Source organism: Alosa pseudoharengus, unplaced genomic scaffold (assembly GCF_046254945.1).
Source record: "Alosa pseudoharengus isolate Yale_2024_CS ecotype anadromous, Long Island Sound unplaced genomic scaffold, YU_APseudo_1.1 YU_APseudo_1.1_scf_15, whole genome shotgun sequence".
Lineage (NCBI taxonomy): Eukaryota > Metazoa > Chordata > Actinopteri > Clupeiformes > Clupeidae > Alosa > Alosa pseudoharengus.
The window spans coordinates 11,955,053-11,971,287 of NW_027468620.1; the positions used below are offsets into that span (position 1 = coordinate 11,955,053).

Below are 16,235 nucleotides of genomic sequence, written 5' to 3' on the forward strand. Positions count from 1 at the left end.
TCACGTGCAGAGGATGCTAAACAACGCTGTTGTCTGATCACCCACGTCAAAGCTGACACCTTTCCCATTCTATTTCATTTCCTCATTCTGGGAGACTCAAACTCACTGCTGTATGTCAGCCGGAAGCCCTTGTTGGTTCCCGTCCCGTTGCTGTTGAACTCAATCCACAGATGATTTGAGGTGCTGTTGATGACGACATTAGTCATTTCGCTCCTTGAAAAATTGCCCAGCAATCGAGATGAACTGTCGCTCCCATCATAAATCTGCAGAGGAAAAACATTCTCAAAGCCTTCATTTGAGCAAAATCCAGACATGTAAATATGAAACAGCTTTATCTACTGTAAGACATCACTGTAAGTTAAAAAAGTAAATATGTGACTTCCAGGTGAGCTCAAAAAGGTTCCTTCAGTTTCTTTAGATTCTTGAGTTTAAAAGCTTTGATTATTTTCTATCATACAGTTTTAATGTGAGAAGGGCACAATCTTCAAAAGGGCTGGCGATAACACACTGTCATTAACCAGGAGAGTTATAGTTTTCCAGGAAGTATGAACATGTCAGTTGTATTTAATTAAAATGTTATTACCATTATCGCCATTATTCCCATGAATTTCAAGATATGGCTTATGCTTCAGTTATGATTGATGTTGACCTCATGGATACACATGAAATCAGGACGCATGGTTTTTGAGAAAGCCCCTGACCCTGTAACAGATCTGTGCTGGATTCATCTTGAATTTCACATGAAAGATGACCATAGGCAGACCTATGCCAGAACCACATCAGTTTGGATTCAGATTCAGAGGCTGTGCTTGTCTGGGCTTTCTTCAGGACTATACATACTGTATGACAGTGAGAAGGGTTGTGTACCCAGGCTTTAGATTCATTAGAGTGTGGTCCAGTCTTTCCTAGTCCACGTTCACTCTGACCTAAATAAATAAGGCCTATTCCTTAGACTCTTTTGCTCAATAGATTTCCACAATTTCAAAACATACCTTCTAAAATTTACATTGAATTTGATTTGGCGAATATGTATTATTTCAGTTTTTCATTTGACGTTTGGAGCTCTCAAGTCAGTGTGTTTATAGGCGCTGCCATGGTTACATACCTTGAGATAATCTCCTTCAAGGAGCTGGAAGTTTGTAGCCACCATTCGAATGCCTTTTCCTCTCTCTGTCTCGATGCGGTAGATGCACTCGTGATTGTTGCCATAATTGGCAGGGTAATTGGGTGACAGCAAGACACCTTCGATTCCAACAGAGGTGGCTCCACACTCAGCTAGGCAGAGAGAGAGAGAGAGAGAGAGAGAGAGAGAGAGAGAATGAGAGACAAAGAGAAAAAGAGAGAGGACAAAAGAGAAAGAGAGGGAAAGAGGAGAAACAAACAGTGAGGTCAAGGTAAAGAGGAAGGCGATGGGCAAAAGGGGTGAGCAAGAGAGGGAGAGAGAGGAGGAAGAGAGAAAGAGGACTTGCTCGGAATCAACTCATTCCAACAAAAGCCCAAAAAGACACAGGTCGACTTCTAGTCAGTTTGAATGTTCTGGTCAGTTCCTCTAGTGGTGCCCTGACCAAATAGACAATGACAACACGGGAGCTTGGCAAGAGGTGAGCACTCAAAACTGACCAGCTCAACAGTGACTGTTCAAGCCACTTACAAATGCAGCTAGCAAAAATAGGAAATCTGCATGTGAAATCTTCCAACTTCGTCCGCAGCAGCTGTTACCTACTGAAGGGCCTGAGGATCTGAACCAGTTGGAGCATGAGCTGTTGTCATTTTGATGAACTAGAGGACCACACTTGAGAAGAATACTAATTACTTGGCAGATTTATGCATTAGTTATGTGCTGGCCACAAAGGCTCAGGACTGTGACGGAATCAGATGTCCATGTAGTTAATATTCTGATGCTGAGCCTCAGGTGTGGGAGCAGATGTTGCCTCAAGACCTTCAGTTCTGCAAATTGAGTGGAGCACAAATTCTTGCGGTGGGGGAGGCAGTCTTTGGAAAAGAAATTGAATGATCCTTCAAAAGGTTGGGAGAAAATAAATGTGAAATTTGTTTCCACAGGCACAATGCAGGATATGAGTCATTGTCACCACTCATTGGGGTTGATGTGATTGTCATTCTTGTGGGAAATAATTCTGGCTGATTGATATGATGAGCTTCATAAATTTCCATCATTTTCAATGGTGACCTTGGTCATTTTACCAACTTATTGTACTGAATATACTTTTGGTGGATATGTAGCAGTTCAACAATGTAGCAAGTCTACTGGTAAAAGGATTGCCCAAAGAGGAAATTATAGTGCTGTTGTGATTATTTAAAACAAATGTTAATGATTCTTTATTAAACTAATTCAAAACAGAATATTTTCAGTATTTTGGTGTTGCTATCTGTGTCAAGAGGACGGTTCTATGATGAGCTACATGTCTCTCTGTAGGAAGTAAACTAAATAAGTCATCATCCTCACTCAGAGAAAAGCATTTTGGGGAATACTGAATGTGCACCGTGGTGTAGGCCTGTGGCAAGCAAAACTGTTACATGCAGCAACCTTTAAACACTGTTCGTTGCTACCCCCCTTAATTTACTGTTCTCGGTCAAATTTGACCGGACAGTTTTAACTGCTCTTAAATACCAATACCATGACAAAAAGTATTATTTAATAGAACATTATTGTAAACAGACCCTTACTAGAACATTAACATTTACATCATGTGTGTTTGTGTGTGTGGGTGTGGGTCTTTCTTTATGTGTGTGAATGTGTGCAAACATGAAAACATGATCTGACAACATGAACTGTGTGTGTGTGTGTGTGTGTATGTGTGTGTGTGTGTGTCTGTGAGTGTGTGAGAGAGAGTGGGTGTAAATGTGTGTGTGTGTGTGTGTGTGTGTGTGTGTGTGTGTGTGTGTGTGTGTTTGTGTGTGTGGGTGTGGGTGTGAGTGTTTCCGTGTGTGTACAAACATGCATATGTTTGCAAACATTGGTGGTTTTCCTGCACATGTGGCAACATAACATGAACTGTGTGTGTGTGTGTGTGTGTGTGTGTGTGTGTGTGTGTGTGTGTGTGTGTGTGTGTGTGTGTGTGTGTGTGTGTGTGTCTGTTTGTGTGTGTGGGTGTGGGTGTGAGTGTTTCCGTGTGTGTACAAACATGCATATGTTTGCAAAAATTGGTGGTTTTCCTGCACATGTGGCAACATAACATGAACTGTGTGTGTGTGTGTGTGTGTGTGTGTGTCTGTGTGTGTGTGTGGGGTGTGTGTGTTTCTATGATTCATGGTTCACATACACAAGTGGCAACATGACAACATGAACTGTGTGTGTGTGTGTGTGTGTGTGTGTTATATATGTGTGTGTGGGTGTACATGTGTGTGTGTGTGTCTGTTTGTGTGTGTGTGGGTGGGTGTGTTTCTGTATGTGCGTGAATGCCTATGTGTGCGAACATTGGTGGTTCACATGTACAAGTGGCAACATGACAACATGAACTGACAACATGTACTGAGTGTGTGTGTGTGTGTGTGTGTGTCTGTGAGTGGGTGTACATGTGTGTGTACTGTATGTGTGTCTGTTTGTGCATGCATGCATGTGTGTGGGAACATTGGTGGTAATTTGTAGGAGTGTGTGTAAGGAGATGTCTTTTATCTCCTGGATGAAAATTATACTCTTTTCCATTCATTTCCTATGGCGGTCATTTTTGACCGTAAACAGTGTTTCTACGTTGAATAAATCACTCAAAATTCAAAGAAAGTAGTCAAAATAAAGTCTATGTGTGCAAAAGCCTTTTGTGAAGGATATCATAAGATCTTGAGGCAATCTGATGAAAAATGCCATATTTATGATACAGGGAATGTGTAAATCGGTCATTTTTGACCGGAACAGTGTCAGAAGGTTAAGAGAATACTTTGTATTTGCAAGCAGAGAGATTCCATTCTAGTTTAATGTTGTTTAATTTCCCTAACCACTGAAGTGTATGTCTGTACTAGTTTGGGTCAATACAACTTGTAGAAGCTTTTCTGCACTAGTGGAGTGGTTCTAAACAGGTTCTGGGGTGGTCTTGCTCTGCTTCCCATTGTTCCCCATCTGCGTATCTGACTATTGATCTTGGCTTGCTCATGATTGGTTGATCACACCTGTTTTAGCTCATTAAAAACATTGCAATAAAACTTTCTTTCATCAGACATGCTAGGAGTAGGTATAGACAGAAGATATACAGGAGCAGTGGGCTCGAGGAACACAAATGAGAAATGCAATTGAATTAACAATGCAAATATGTAAAATTAAATCACTTTGTCATGTTTTCTCCTATTTTTGATATATTTTTTTCTCTATCAACATTTACTGTTTATATTTTTACTGTTTTGATGGTTTTATGTATCTTTATTTATTTATTTATTTCTATCCTTGTATTTAATTATTAAATTACATTATATTTTTAAGTCACTTTGGTCTTTTTAAATGTCTTATTCTATAGTTTTATCCTTGTTTTATTGTAAATTTAACCTCAACTTTGGCACATGAGGAAAAACACTTTGGTCATTGTCTTTTAATGTGCTGTACAAATAAATGTGACTTGATATAATTTTTTTATGTATATGTTAACACTAGAAATGCAGTTTTTAGAATTTGCAGCAAGTTAGAGAAATGTAAAGCTGCTTTAACTGAAATAAAGCATTATTGCTAACTTCATCACTACAAAAAATATCTGAATATTTTTTGAATCCAGAGTTTTTTCTGAGGATAACGGTATGGAGACAGTTTCAAGTACCGCAAGTATCGTCAGTTTCATCAGAGAAGTAGTGCTTTAAGACCTTACCGCATGATTACTGTGCAATACCATGGAAGCCTTCAGACAAAAACGAGGTTAATGTACAACACGTCCAGTCCATGGTTCTTTGTAAGGAACGCAAAAGCTTATCTACCTACCCACACACCTTGGCAGGGGGGCACTCCATACCCTTCTTCCCCCACCCAAGCAGGTAATCTTGAGCTCCCCCTCCAGACGGTAGCCACCGAAACAGGAGAATATGAGCGAGTCGCCAACCCCAAACTGGAAGCCCACCCTTCGACTGTAGGCAGGCACTCCAGGATCCTCACACGGCTCCAGATCATACTCTGCCAGAGACACAACAATGAAAAAAACACTTTGCTTTGATCGCCTTGATGGGTGAGAAAAACCGAATGGCAGAGTGAGGAGATGAAACAACGGATCGGTATTTATGAAGCGTGCGTTTGATGCTCTGCAACTGATAAAGTGTAGTTGACAGTTTAGATGAATTCAGTGCTTTCAGGTGTTAGCAGTCCGTGTTACTTTACTGCATCAGTAAAAAGGATAGTCACACTGTCACAGCATTCATGTCTTCACAAATATTACAGAAAAAAAGTGAAAATGCACTGCAGATGAGCAACAGATAGTAACAAATCACAGCCCCACCTGAGAAGGTGATGTTAAAGCCCTCGTAGGACATGGAGAAGTCTGAGACGAATCGGAGCTGGGCGCTGAAGTTGCCGAAGAGGCCGGCTTTGATGGAGGGCGGCAAGACGGAGCCGGTGAGCCTGGCCACGGGATCGGTGAAGCTGCCGTCCTCCGTAATGAGCAGGTAATCGTGCGAGTCCTCCAGGTGGAACGTGTGAAAAACGAGTTGCACTCCTGAGGGGAGGGAAGTTTCAGACGAGATTAGGGGCCATCGGTCACACACGGAAAAACCCCGCTCCGTGCTTACAGGCCCACAAAGAGGATGGGGCCAGGTAATGCTGATGAAAACAAAATTGCATCGCCACCACAACTGGCTGGTCTCTAGTTGGAAAAAAAAATGGGGTTTTGGAAGAAATGGTACATTTGCAATCATGGGATTTGAGGGGGTAATTTGGTTGGAAAAAAATAAAAAGCAGGTCATTTGGTCTTTTGATGCCGCCGACATTTTGAAAGTAGAAGCACTAAATGACTGTTTTGACTTACCCTTTCCGTGTGATACTTCTATTATCCAGGTGCAATTGAGCGAGTTGGGGTAGAAGTCTGGGAACCCGGGAGAAAGAATACTTCCACTCTTTCCAAATATGTAGCCTCCACATAGAGCTGAAATACAAATGGAAATTACAATTGTGTATTATATATTTATCAGAAATCAATGCATACAATGGATCAACCATATGATTGATATGATCACAATTCACGTTGGTATATCTGCCTTCTTCAGAACAACTAGCCTGGCCCCGCTCGCCTAGTATATCCACTCATTTTCATCTCACTGATATAATAAAATAATAAAATATGGCTCCTCTAAATGTATTTTACGTTTCCCTCAGCCATCAGGATGGTTGACCAATCAGCGATGAGAGAGAATGGCGTTAGCTTTGGAATTAAAAGTGGCTGAGGTAAACGGTAGTAAACATTAAAAAATTGCAGTTGGAAGAATGTGTAATTTCATACAGAAAAGGTATATGCATTGTTTCCAGACTGCCAATCTGGTTTATTATCAGTTTGTAAAGGTTACAGTAGGTGAAGTAGGAAGTAACATCAGAAATCCCTGATCAATCAATTGGGCAGGACCAATGACTTGAAAGTTAACCTCATAATTTAAATGAATTTGAAAGTCCAGACTCTCTTCACAAAAGTGAAACGAGGTGAGTAAGTCTGGTGAAACCAGGCTAGGGAGGTAAATGAATAAGCCAACGCAGATATTATCAATCCAATCATATCAGCCTTCAGTATCAGTCTTGGTGTTCTGATAATAGCAATTCACATAAAAACAAAGGTGTGAATGATCACAAAGACACACTGCTTCATTAGACTGTATTTTGATTAGTATGCCAATTGTGTCTAAAACTGCTCAAAGACATAACATTAAAAAGGGTCCAGGCAGCTTTGATATGGAATCTAGGTCAGAGTCTGCAAACAATGTCCCTGGGTGTTAAAAGGAAAAAAAAAATCTAATATGCACTTTATAAATGTAATAAACAAACTTTTGGAGCCTCTCCATATTATGTGCAGAGACAGCACTGATGACAGTGTGAATCCGAGAGGCAGACAAGTTTCCAACTGAAACCCTTTGGAGTTTTAGGCGTCTGGCAACACTCGAGATGAAGATGTGGGATAGACTGATAACGACTGTGGGGAGATCAAAGGCAAAATTAATAACAAGTCATAACGGAGCAAGGAAAGACCCCATCAATGAAGATAGAGGCATCCCAAGTAACATGCTTCACGTCACCTCAATCGCCGCATCCATGAAAGGCACAGGAGAGTTGTGTAACGACTCCACAACATCTGCCTAAACATAATCATAATGGACCAAACATGCAAGTATCTAAATTATCATAACTTGTTTTTATGTAACAGGCTACTGGCACTGGCAAGTCGACTAATACTGGTATATTAAAAAAAAAATGAAAAATTTAAATAAAAAGCAATTAAGGGCAAGCTTGCCTAAAATAGAGCACATTCACACAAAAATGCACAGAGTTCACAGTGGCAATTCTGCCCAGCTCCAGAGGCAATGGCGATGCTGGTGATTAAGTGGAGATCATGTTGCGCATGTTATCATACACGCCCAAGGCAACATCTGCAAGTTAATCGGCAAGGATGGTTCCTCCACCGTGAGACAAATAAAAGTCACATAATGGTGCAGCGTCCCGGCACGCGCCGCTACACAGACGTTCAGGTCCGAGCTGATTTGTCGCCGATAAGTGGGTGAAGGGAGTTCCTTTATTCGGGTGCTCAGGGAAAACGCCCTTTTACAGCAACCTTGAGATCCATGTTGGGTTGAACATACAACCTGAAACACAGCAGCAGCACATAGCTCCCTTGCTGTAAATAAGCATAGCTGCCGTGTCTAAAGGTGGCACTGTAAGTGAAGTGGTGAAATATACCTTGTTTGCACCATAGACTATATATATATTTCTATATATACAGTCCATGGTTTGCACCAAATGTGTGAATGATGACAGATTCCCATCTTGCACGGACTTATTATTATGTAAGGTTAAGATTTAGCATGTGACATCAAGAACGCTGTAGCTTTCATGGTCCACTTAAAAAAAAAAGGAATATACAGGAACTGAGGTTAAGCAACATGAGCTGCTTTGGGAATTTGATAGCATGTGTTATTTTTCATAAGTGACTTCATGAGTGCATATTACAGTACTTATGCATATTTGATCAAACAGCAGCGTCAATGCAGTCTGTGGGTGGAATTAAAGTGGGTTTGTGGTGGTGGTGCTGGCGGAGTCGGGTGTGGATATTTATTTCAATTTATTTTGCCATTTCTCTGCAAAAAATAGGTAAGAAACGCTTGTGTTTTGTCACGAAGGTCAGGTCCAGCTGATGATACATCTGTTTGAATAAAAGTCTATTAGAATAAAGTGCACATTGGAGATGGTGGGTGTGTAAGAGGATGCCACAGGCTTGTGAACCTAATGGTCTACGGCTTGATTGTGCTTACAGGAAAAGACGGCGTGGGGGCTGCTTTAATCCCGCACCAGAAGGCGACAAATAAGATAAACAAAACAAACGAGCGGTGGGTGAGTCCTCAGATCCGTCTTTCTATCTGCAGGCCCTCCCAGTGCGGCGCCTCCGCTTTAGAGGCGATTTCCTGCGCCATAGATTCAAGTCACCAGCTCCTCTCATGAAGAATTAATGAACTGAAGTCCAAAGGGGGTGGAGGTGGGGTTTTTAGGGTGGGGGTGGGGTGAGGGCTGGGAGGCTGAGATGGCTTACTTTCCTCCATCCTGATAAAGAAAATGGGAGTCAGCTGTGCATATCGCTCACACCTTCCTCTCTGAGCATGATGCTGAGAGGGAGGGAGGGAGGGAGGAAAGGGGCAGGTCCTCCCCCCGCCTGGTGCTTAAGAGACCATGCTGCAGGGTAATTGTGAGTGAGTGTGTGTGTCTGTGTGAGTGTACATGTATGTGTGTACATTTCTTTACATGTGTGTGTGTGTGTGTGTGTGTGTGTGCATGTTTGTGTCAGTGTGCGTGTTTGTGTATGTGTGTGTGTGTGTGTGTGTGTGTGTGTGTGTGTGTGTGTGTGTGTGTGTGTGTGTGTGCGTGTTTGTGTGTGTGTGTGTGTGTGTGTGTGTGTGTGTGTGTGTGTGTGTGTGTGTGTGTGTGTGTGCGTGTGTGTGTGTGTGTGTGCGTGTGGGTGTTTGTGTTTATGTGTGTGTCTGTGTGTGTGTGTGTGTGTGTGTGTGTTTGTGTGTGTGTGTGTGCATGCTTGTGTCAGTGCGTGTGCATGTGCATGTGTGTGTGTGCCTGTGCATGTCAGCAGAGGTGCGCCTGGCATACCATCACAGCTGGGCAGTGCGTGGTTCCACTGGTGGTTTCTCTCGCACACGATGGGCTCCTCGTCGCTCAGTGTGTACCCGTGATCACAGCTGAATGTCACCCTGGAGCCGATGGCAAAGCTGTCCCCATGCCTCTTCCCATTCACCGGGATGCCAGGGTCTAAACACGAATCTGTTTCCATCATGATGCCTGTGGGGAGAGAACAGGACCATTTCATTCCCCCCTCCTGCTCCCAAATTGAATGGAGGACAGAGACACCAAGAGCTTGCTCTGTCTTTATCGTTCTCCCCCCCACTCTTTGTATCTCTCTCCTTCTCCCTGCACTGCTTTCTCTCTCTCTGTCTCTCTGTATCACTCTCCCACAGTCTGTCTCTATTTCTTCTTTCTCTCTCTCTCTCTCTCTCTCTCTCTCTCTCTCCTACACTCTAGTCTCTCTCGGCCTATCTCTTTTTTCTTTCTTTCTCCATTACCACCACCCTCGTCCTCTCTCTATGTCACTGCCCAGCAATCTCTCTGGCAATCTCTCTTTTTCATTACATTTTACGCGCTGGACATATATCAAGTTCATCTTGACATAATTAAAAGAAAATAATTATGTAGTGAAAGAATTCCTTTTGCATCTTCAGTATTACCTAAATGAAAAACACCCTTGTCTTCAACATATTTTATGACCACTTACTTCAATTATGCTGTCTAAATTGATGTCTAAATCATCCTAGAACACCAGGATAGTCAATGGCTTGATTGAGCTGACTCTGTGTATAGTATCTCCTTGGACTTTGCCCAGATGTGTATCAGTCTCATATTTTATCCAAGTACATTATTAAAGTGGGAGACACAGAGTCTTTCAAGTTTCAGAGATTGTACTGATTGTACCGAGATTGTATACACTAGCTTCTGGTGACAACACACACATTAAAAACTATCTGGGCTGCATATATATGGCAGACAAAGCTAAATGATAACAATCCACATGACAAACATACTCATAACAATATCCGCAAAAGGATAACATGATTGTCTTTGGAGCTGCTGAAAAACAAGGGGTGAGGACCTGTCATTTAAGACACGTTGTCCACGTCACTCCCACTCCTTGAAAAGGAAGACAGAGGTGACAAACAGAGTCTGGAAAGTTGAAAGCAATTTAGATATAACACAAGGTCCCCGCTCCAATTAGTAGAGGCGTTCGCTGCACTAAATGAGTTAATATTTGAACAAGAATCTCCAGACGCGCGAGGCAAGTTGGATTCCTCCCCCTTTTCTCTCGCGCCAAAGCTCGTTATCACTCCGAGTCTCTCAATCCCCACTCGATCGCGCTGAAAAACTCACACGAGTGGCACACAATGACGTGAATCATAATGGTGGGGGGGGTGGGGGAGAGAGAGAGAGAGAGAGAGAGAGAGAGAGAGAGAGAGAGAGAGAGAGACGGACGACAGATCTGACTCACTCTCGTAGCGTATCTGGAAGCCCACACTGGAGCGGCTGTTGTCGGTGGTGAAGAGGAGGTACATGTAATTGCTGGTGCTGATGAGGAAGCGGGGCGCCTGCGTGCCCTGGTACTCCCCAATTAGGGGCGAGGAGGTGGAGGGGCCGTCCCGCACCTCCAGCGTGTCATAATTAACCTCCGTCTGAAACCTGCCCAAAGTGGAAGGTCAAAAGTCAAAGGCGCGCGCACACACACACACACACACACACACACACACACACACACACACAAACACACACACACACACACACACACAGACACACAGTCACACAGACACACAAACATACACACACACACACAGACACACAGACACACACACACACACACACACACACACACACACACACACACACACACACACACACACACACACACACACAGAGACACACAGTCACACAGATACACAGACACAAAAACATACACACCCTCACCATCAATTAGACGGCTTACACTGAATGAGGGCAATGACTGGCGATGAAACAGCCTTCAGAAGTTAAAGGGAGAGTATGACTAGCGGGAATGGCTGTTGTCACAATGTGTAGTATGCAGTGTTTAAATAATGTGCATAAAGTTCCTATCCATTTCAAAATTAGAGGATTGACACTGAATTACTCTGACAGTGAGATGGGCAGTGAGTAAGTGCCATGTTGAATGTAGTCCATCTTGTTACCTCCCCTTTGATCTGATTGGTGTGGCACAATTACCGGTCAAAGGTGATTTTGATGGCATGGTCCTTCCTGGCCTCGATGATCCATTCGCAGTTCAGAGAGTCTTTGTAGAACCCGGGCCAACCGGGGGACAGCAGAACCCCCAGCGGAGCCGTTAAATGGCCACCACAGGGAGCTGAGAGAGGCACAAAGCGGAGGAAATCACTTCCCACTTACACTACAATCCACATGCCCATAGTGTAAAACTAAAATGAAATGCCAAATCCCAAGAGTGTGCTATTACAGTAACAAGGATTCTTGCAAAGCTATTGTTAAGACCTGACATTGCAAAGTTTGTTAGATTGTAATTATACCCGTTAACTAAACTATACTGACTTTGTTACAATGCTCTTGTTAGATTGTAAGTATACTGATTTAACCAACTTATACTGATTTACACAAACTAAAACGTAATTATCAGCAAATAAGAGCATTTTCATTCTCTGTTCTTGCACAGCTGAAGCTTAATCCAACCACTAAACCAAACGTTATCATCGTTTGGTACATTTTAATTTTCTGTATCTCAACCACATACTTCACAGCACTAAACAACATAGATACCCTGTACTACAACAATGGCCTTGTGATATAAAATGTGGCCAAACAATTCACCCACACCAACCCGAAGCCTTATCTGTATGTCCATTAAAGAGCCATTACCTTCGCAGCGTGGGACGGCTGCATTCCATACCACATTGCCGTCCTGAATGACACAGGTTATGGCCTCTGACCCATGGGTCTTGATAAAGCCCTCGTCACAGGTGAACAGCACTGAGCTGCCCAGGAGGAAGTGCTCGCCGAACCGCTGACCGTTGACAGGTATGCCAGGGTCGTGACACTCATTCTGTCCAAAAGCTTTTGAGACAGAAAAGAAAATAATTCCACAAGGTGAGAAATTTTGAAAATTAAAATGCAGCACTGTACTCTCTCTGAAGCATCATCAATTATCGTGTAGCCCGCAAAGCCTACGGCACATGCGCTTTACCTTACAGCATGCATAACCTCCTCTCTCTCGACATAAACCCATAAACTATTTTCTGCCGCAAAATACTACTGGGAGATCATGACTCCCCCCCATTTTTATATTTATTTTTTTCCACCTCTATTTCTAGAGAATCGGTAATGAGGCACAGAGACCTAATGGCAAGCTCTGAGGGCACGGAAGCAGCCCTTTTATTTCTCCCCCTGACAGACTCATTGCACTCGCATCACTCAGTGACAGTCACTTCAGCCAGATGGGGAAACATGTCCTTCTGTCTCCCCCCTGAAATGGTGACATATCGGTCCTAAAGCGCTGCTGTTGAGATGCCAAGCTCCAGGGTCCCCTGCCATTGCATGGCTGACACTTCCTCCAAACCCCTTGCCCCCCACACACACACACACCCACACTCATTCCCCTCACCAACACACGCACACACACACACACACACAGATACACACATACACACACACACACACACACACACACACACACACACACACACACACACACACACACACACACACACACAAGTAGCTCTTTTGCATCTGCTCTGACAGCAGGGTCCTCTGGACAAAAGAGTGCATGCCCCAAATGAAAACCACGGAGTGACAAGCCCTTCTGCTATTTCATTAACCCTCCCATCACTCCTTTTTGTTTCACAGAAGCATTATTTAGACATGTCTAACCACTGATGGTTAAGAAATGGAGGTCCCACCCCAGTGTGCACATAACATGAGCATGTGCATGTAGATGTGATATTGGAGTTAATACGATTTGCCCGTATGTTTCATCATATTTTTTCTAATTCTTTAATAGGCTTTTATAGGGACAGATATGAGGAAGTGAATAAAGACAGTTTATGATTTCTTATCTCATTATAGCGGCATCACAGTTCCTGGTTCCTGAGATTCAGTTCATAAATAAATAAATAAATAAATAAATAAATAAACACGGATGGCACGGCCAAAATAAAACCTCTCTCGATAATGGGATGACAACGGCAATAATTCAAAATGGCTTTACTGGTGTAGGTGATGTTGAATCCTCTGGCTGTATTGGAGTGGTCCGACTGGAACTCCAGACGCATGATGTGCCCATTGCTGGCGATCTGTGAGGGCACGTCCTTCCCAGAGAACGTCCCGAATGTGGTGGGCTCTGGCATGCCCTCGTCTTTCACGATGAGATAGTCAAATTGTGACTCCACCTCGAAGTCGCTGAAAATAAGATGGATTCGACTGCCTGGCTCAGCGATGATGAGCCAGACACAGTTCATGTTGTTCCCGTACTCCTCCGGGTAGTTCGGGGACAGGATGACGCCTGACGCCGTGGTGAAATTGAAGAAGCAGGAAACTGCCAAAAAATAGGACAGAGAAGAGTGTGAAGATGTCCCTGTGCCAAACCCAAAGTGACTGAATAATACCATGTCATGAGATGAATTGCATTACAGAAGCATAGACAACCCTCTTTCTCTCATTCAGTCTGCATTAAAGGGCCTTGAGAAATTTTTTGTAGGCATTTTGTAACTCCCCCCCTCCCACCCCCCCACACACACACCACCTCTATCTCACTCCTCCTTCTCTGAAACACTTCAAAAGATGGACAGATCATTCAGCGCTGATAGAGACATTAACCTAGACTTAGTGACCTTTAATGCTTATCTGCTTGACCAGCGTGAAGCAGATGATAGGGGTGTCAATCTGCTCCCAATCTGAGAGCCCGTGCCAAGGCACAAGCGCGTGCTCCTGCGGCGCCTCTCCTAAAACACGCTTTGATGTCATGTCTTAGAGGGCGTGAGACCTGGTGTTGGCGTCCGGACCTACTCTCTCACTCACCTGTGCATGCTGCTCAGTGGTGGTAATTGTCACTTAAGAATGGATTAATGACCCTCGAATTATGTCCTTCGAAAATGAAGGATGACCCTGGAACTGCTTGCCAAGGAGCTTCAATGGATCAGTGGTTCCTTTTCTTAAAATAAACCCCACCTTCACCCAGAGACTAACTGCTATGATATCATTTATGCCCGAGATCAATCATCCTAAGTGACGTGGAGCTTAATTACGGACACATATTTTTCGGGGGGGGGGGGTCTTACAGACACAGCTGGGTTTGTTTCCGGACCACTGGTTATTTTGCTGGCATGATATTGTCCTCTCGCCGACTAAGTCGAAGGCGGCCTGACACTCGAACGTGAGCGAGTCCCCGTGTAAAAAAGAGTCGCCTGTTCGCTTGCCGTAACCAGGGATGCCTGGGTCTCCACAGCCTCCTTTGTCAATTTCTGTTCAGAGGAAAAAAAGAAAGAGTCTTTATTGATCAAAAACAACATTGATCAAAAACAACATTAGCACATGACTGTTGTTGACACATTAGAGGAAGCCACAACCCCAGTCATTTTCAGAAATCATACAAAATTTCATGGCCCTTAGTACACCATTAACAGATTAAAACAAAAGCTTAATCTTCTATGTGTTATTTATTTTAATTGCTTTGCCATTTATTTAATTATTTACTACAGCCAGTAGATATATTTTCTTCATTCATCTTAATACAAATCTTATGTGCAAATACTTCATGATAGAAAGAAGCAATATTCCAGCTCGGCACTGGAGTTTTTGTCTCCATACCCAGGTAGCAGAGCAGAGGTGTTTTTCTAGGCGGCATAAAATGACAGTGACAAATGAATGACGTTCTGGAAGAGTTCATTTTTGTGTTAACAACCAGGGTGTCAGCTCAGCAGCCGACGCTCCACTGACCCCAGGCGCAGCTCTAATCTACAGAGGATGAGTTCTCCTCCGGTAGCCCATCTCCACACAACTACTGTGAGGTGTTAAGCAGGACTTAAATACCTCTGGATCAGCTGGGGGCTTTGCAATGGAGGAATCCACCACAGAGGTGGTGCAGTCATTTTAAAGGCAAAAAAAAAAAAAAAACCTTCAAACTGTGATTCACCTAAACAAACTGCCAGGATTAGCATAAAAAGCAAACAGATTAGCTTCCATGTGCTTTATCACTAGCTGGGCCAAAGGAATTGTATCCTAGATTTAATTCGGATCGAATCTCTAGGTCAAACCTACAGCCCAGAGCAGATGGTTGTAACCAGCGTCGCTTGCTTTTAGGATTTCATTAAACAACTCTCAGTCTCATATTGTAGGCCTACCCATTCACAGACTGCACTCTGCACACTACATTTAACCAGGAGTTGAGTCGAATACACTAAGCAATACATAAGGACTAAATGGTACAGTAAACACTCTCAGAGGGGCTGGGGGTGGGTATGGAAGTGAGGAGGGAGAACCTGTTCACTTACACTGTGAAGCAAGGTCGATGCATATAATACCAGTAAGGAGGAACTGCGCTCAGTGGTAATTAAGCATGTAAACAGGTCTGCCATTAAACACAAAGTACACTCATGTAACAGGGAATGAAGAGGCTTTCCGCATGCGATGCATGCCACTTGGGCGGACTCTTTCCTGCAAGTTGTAAACCCAACAAAGCTTGTAAAATGCTGCGTGGTTCATTTAACTCGCGGCTATGTGTGCTCCGCCATCTGTGGGCCTCCCTGAAGAGCCTGGGTGGTGAGAGGGACTGAGCTGAAAAACACTGGAAAGAGCATCCTCAGAGACACCACGGGGCTCTTCAGCTAGCATGGATTCGAAGCCTAATTCTTCTGATGGCCTGCGTTAGTGCGTCCCTAAATGTGTGAATGCAGTGAGTGTAGTGAGATTATGCAGAGTGGAATTGCCCTGCCATTAACAATTTCAACTGATACAATTCCCAAGTATATGTAGAAAA

At 43.4% G+C, this 16,235-nt stretch overlaps 1 protein-coding gene across 1 annotated transcript in view; it reads right to left on the reverse strand.

Moving 5' to 3' along the window:
- The window catches only part of LOC143123746 (CUB and sushi domain-containing protein 1-like), a 314,279-nt gene that overhangs the window by 77,297 nt on the left and 220,747 nt on the right, over positions 1-16,235 (reverse strand). Inside the window, exons 13-23 of the mRNA XM_076285039.1 lie at positions 14,539-14,721; positions 13,470-13,796; positions 12,125-12,319; positions 11,462-11,600; positions 10,719-10,906; positions 9,272-9,460; positions 5,949-6,065; positions 5,424-5,639; positions 4,916-5,104; positions 1,106-1,275; positions 107-263 (exon numbers count right to left, since the gene is read on the reverse strand). Of these exons, the coding sequence (XP_076141154.1) occupies positions 107-263; positions 1,106-1,275; positions 4,916-5,104; positions 5,424-5,639; positions 5,949-6,065; positions 9,272-9,460; positions 10,719-10,906; positions 11,462-11,600; positions 12,125-12,319; positions 13,470-13,796; positions 14,539-14,721 (2,070 nt within the window). The remainder of the gene's footprint in view (positions 1-106; positions 264-1,105; positions 1,276-4,915; positions 5,105-5,423; positions 5,640-5,948; positions 6,066-9,271; positions 9,461-10,718; positions 10,907-11,461; positions 11,601-12,124; positions 12,320-13,469; positions 13,797-14,538; positions 14,722-16,235) is intronic.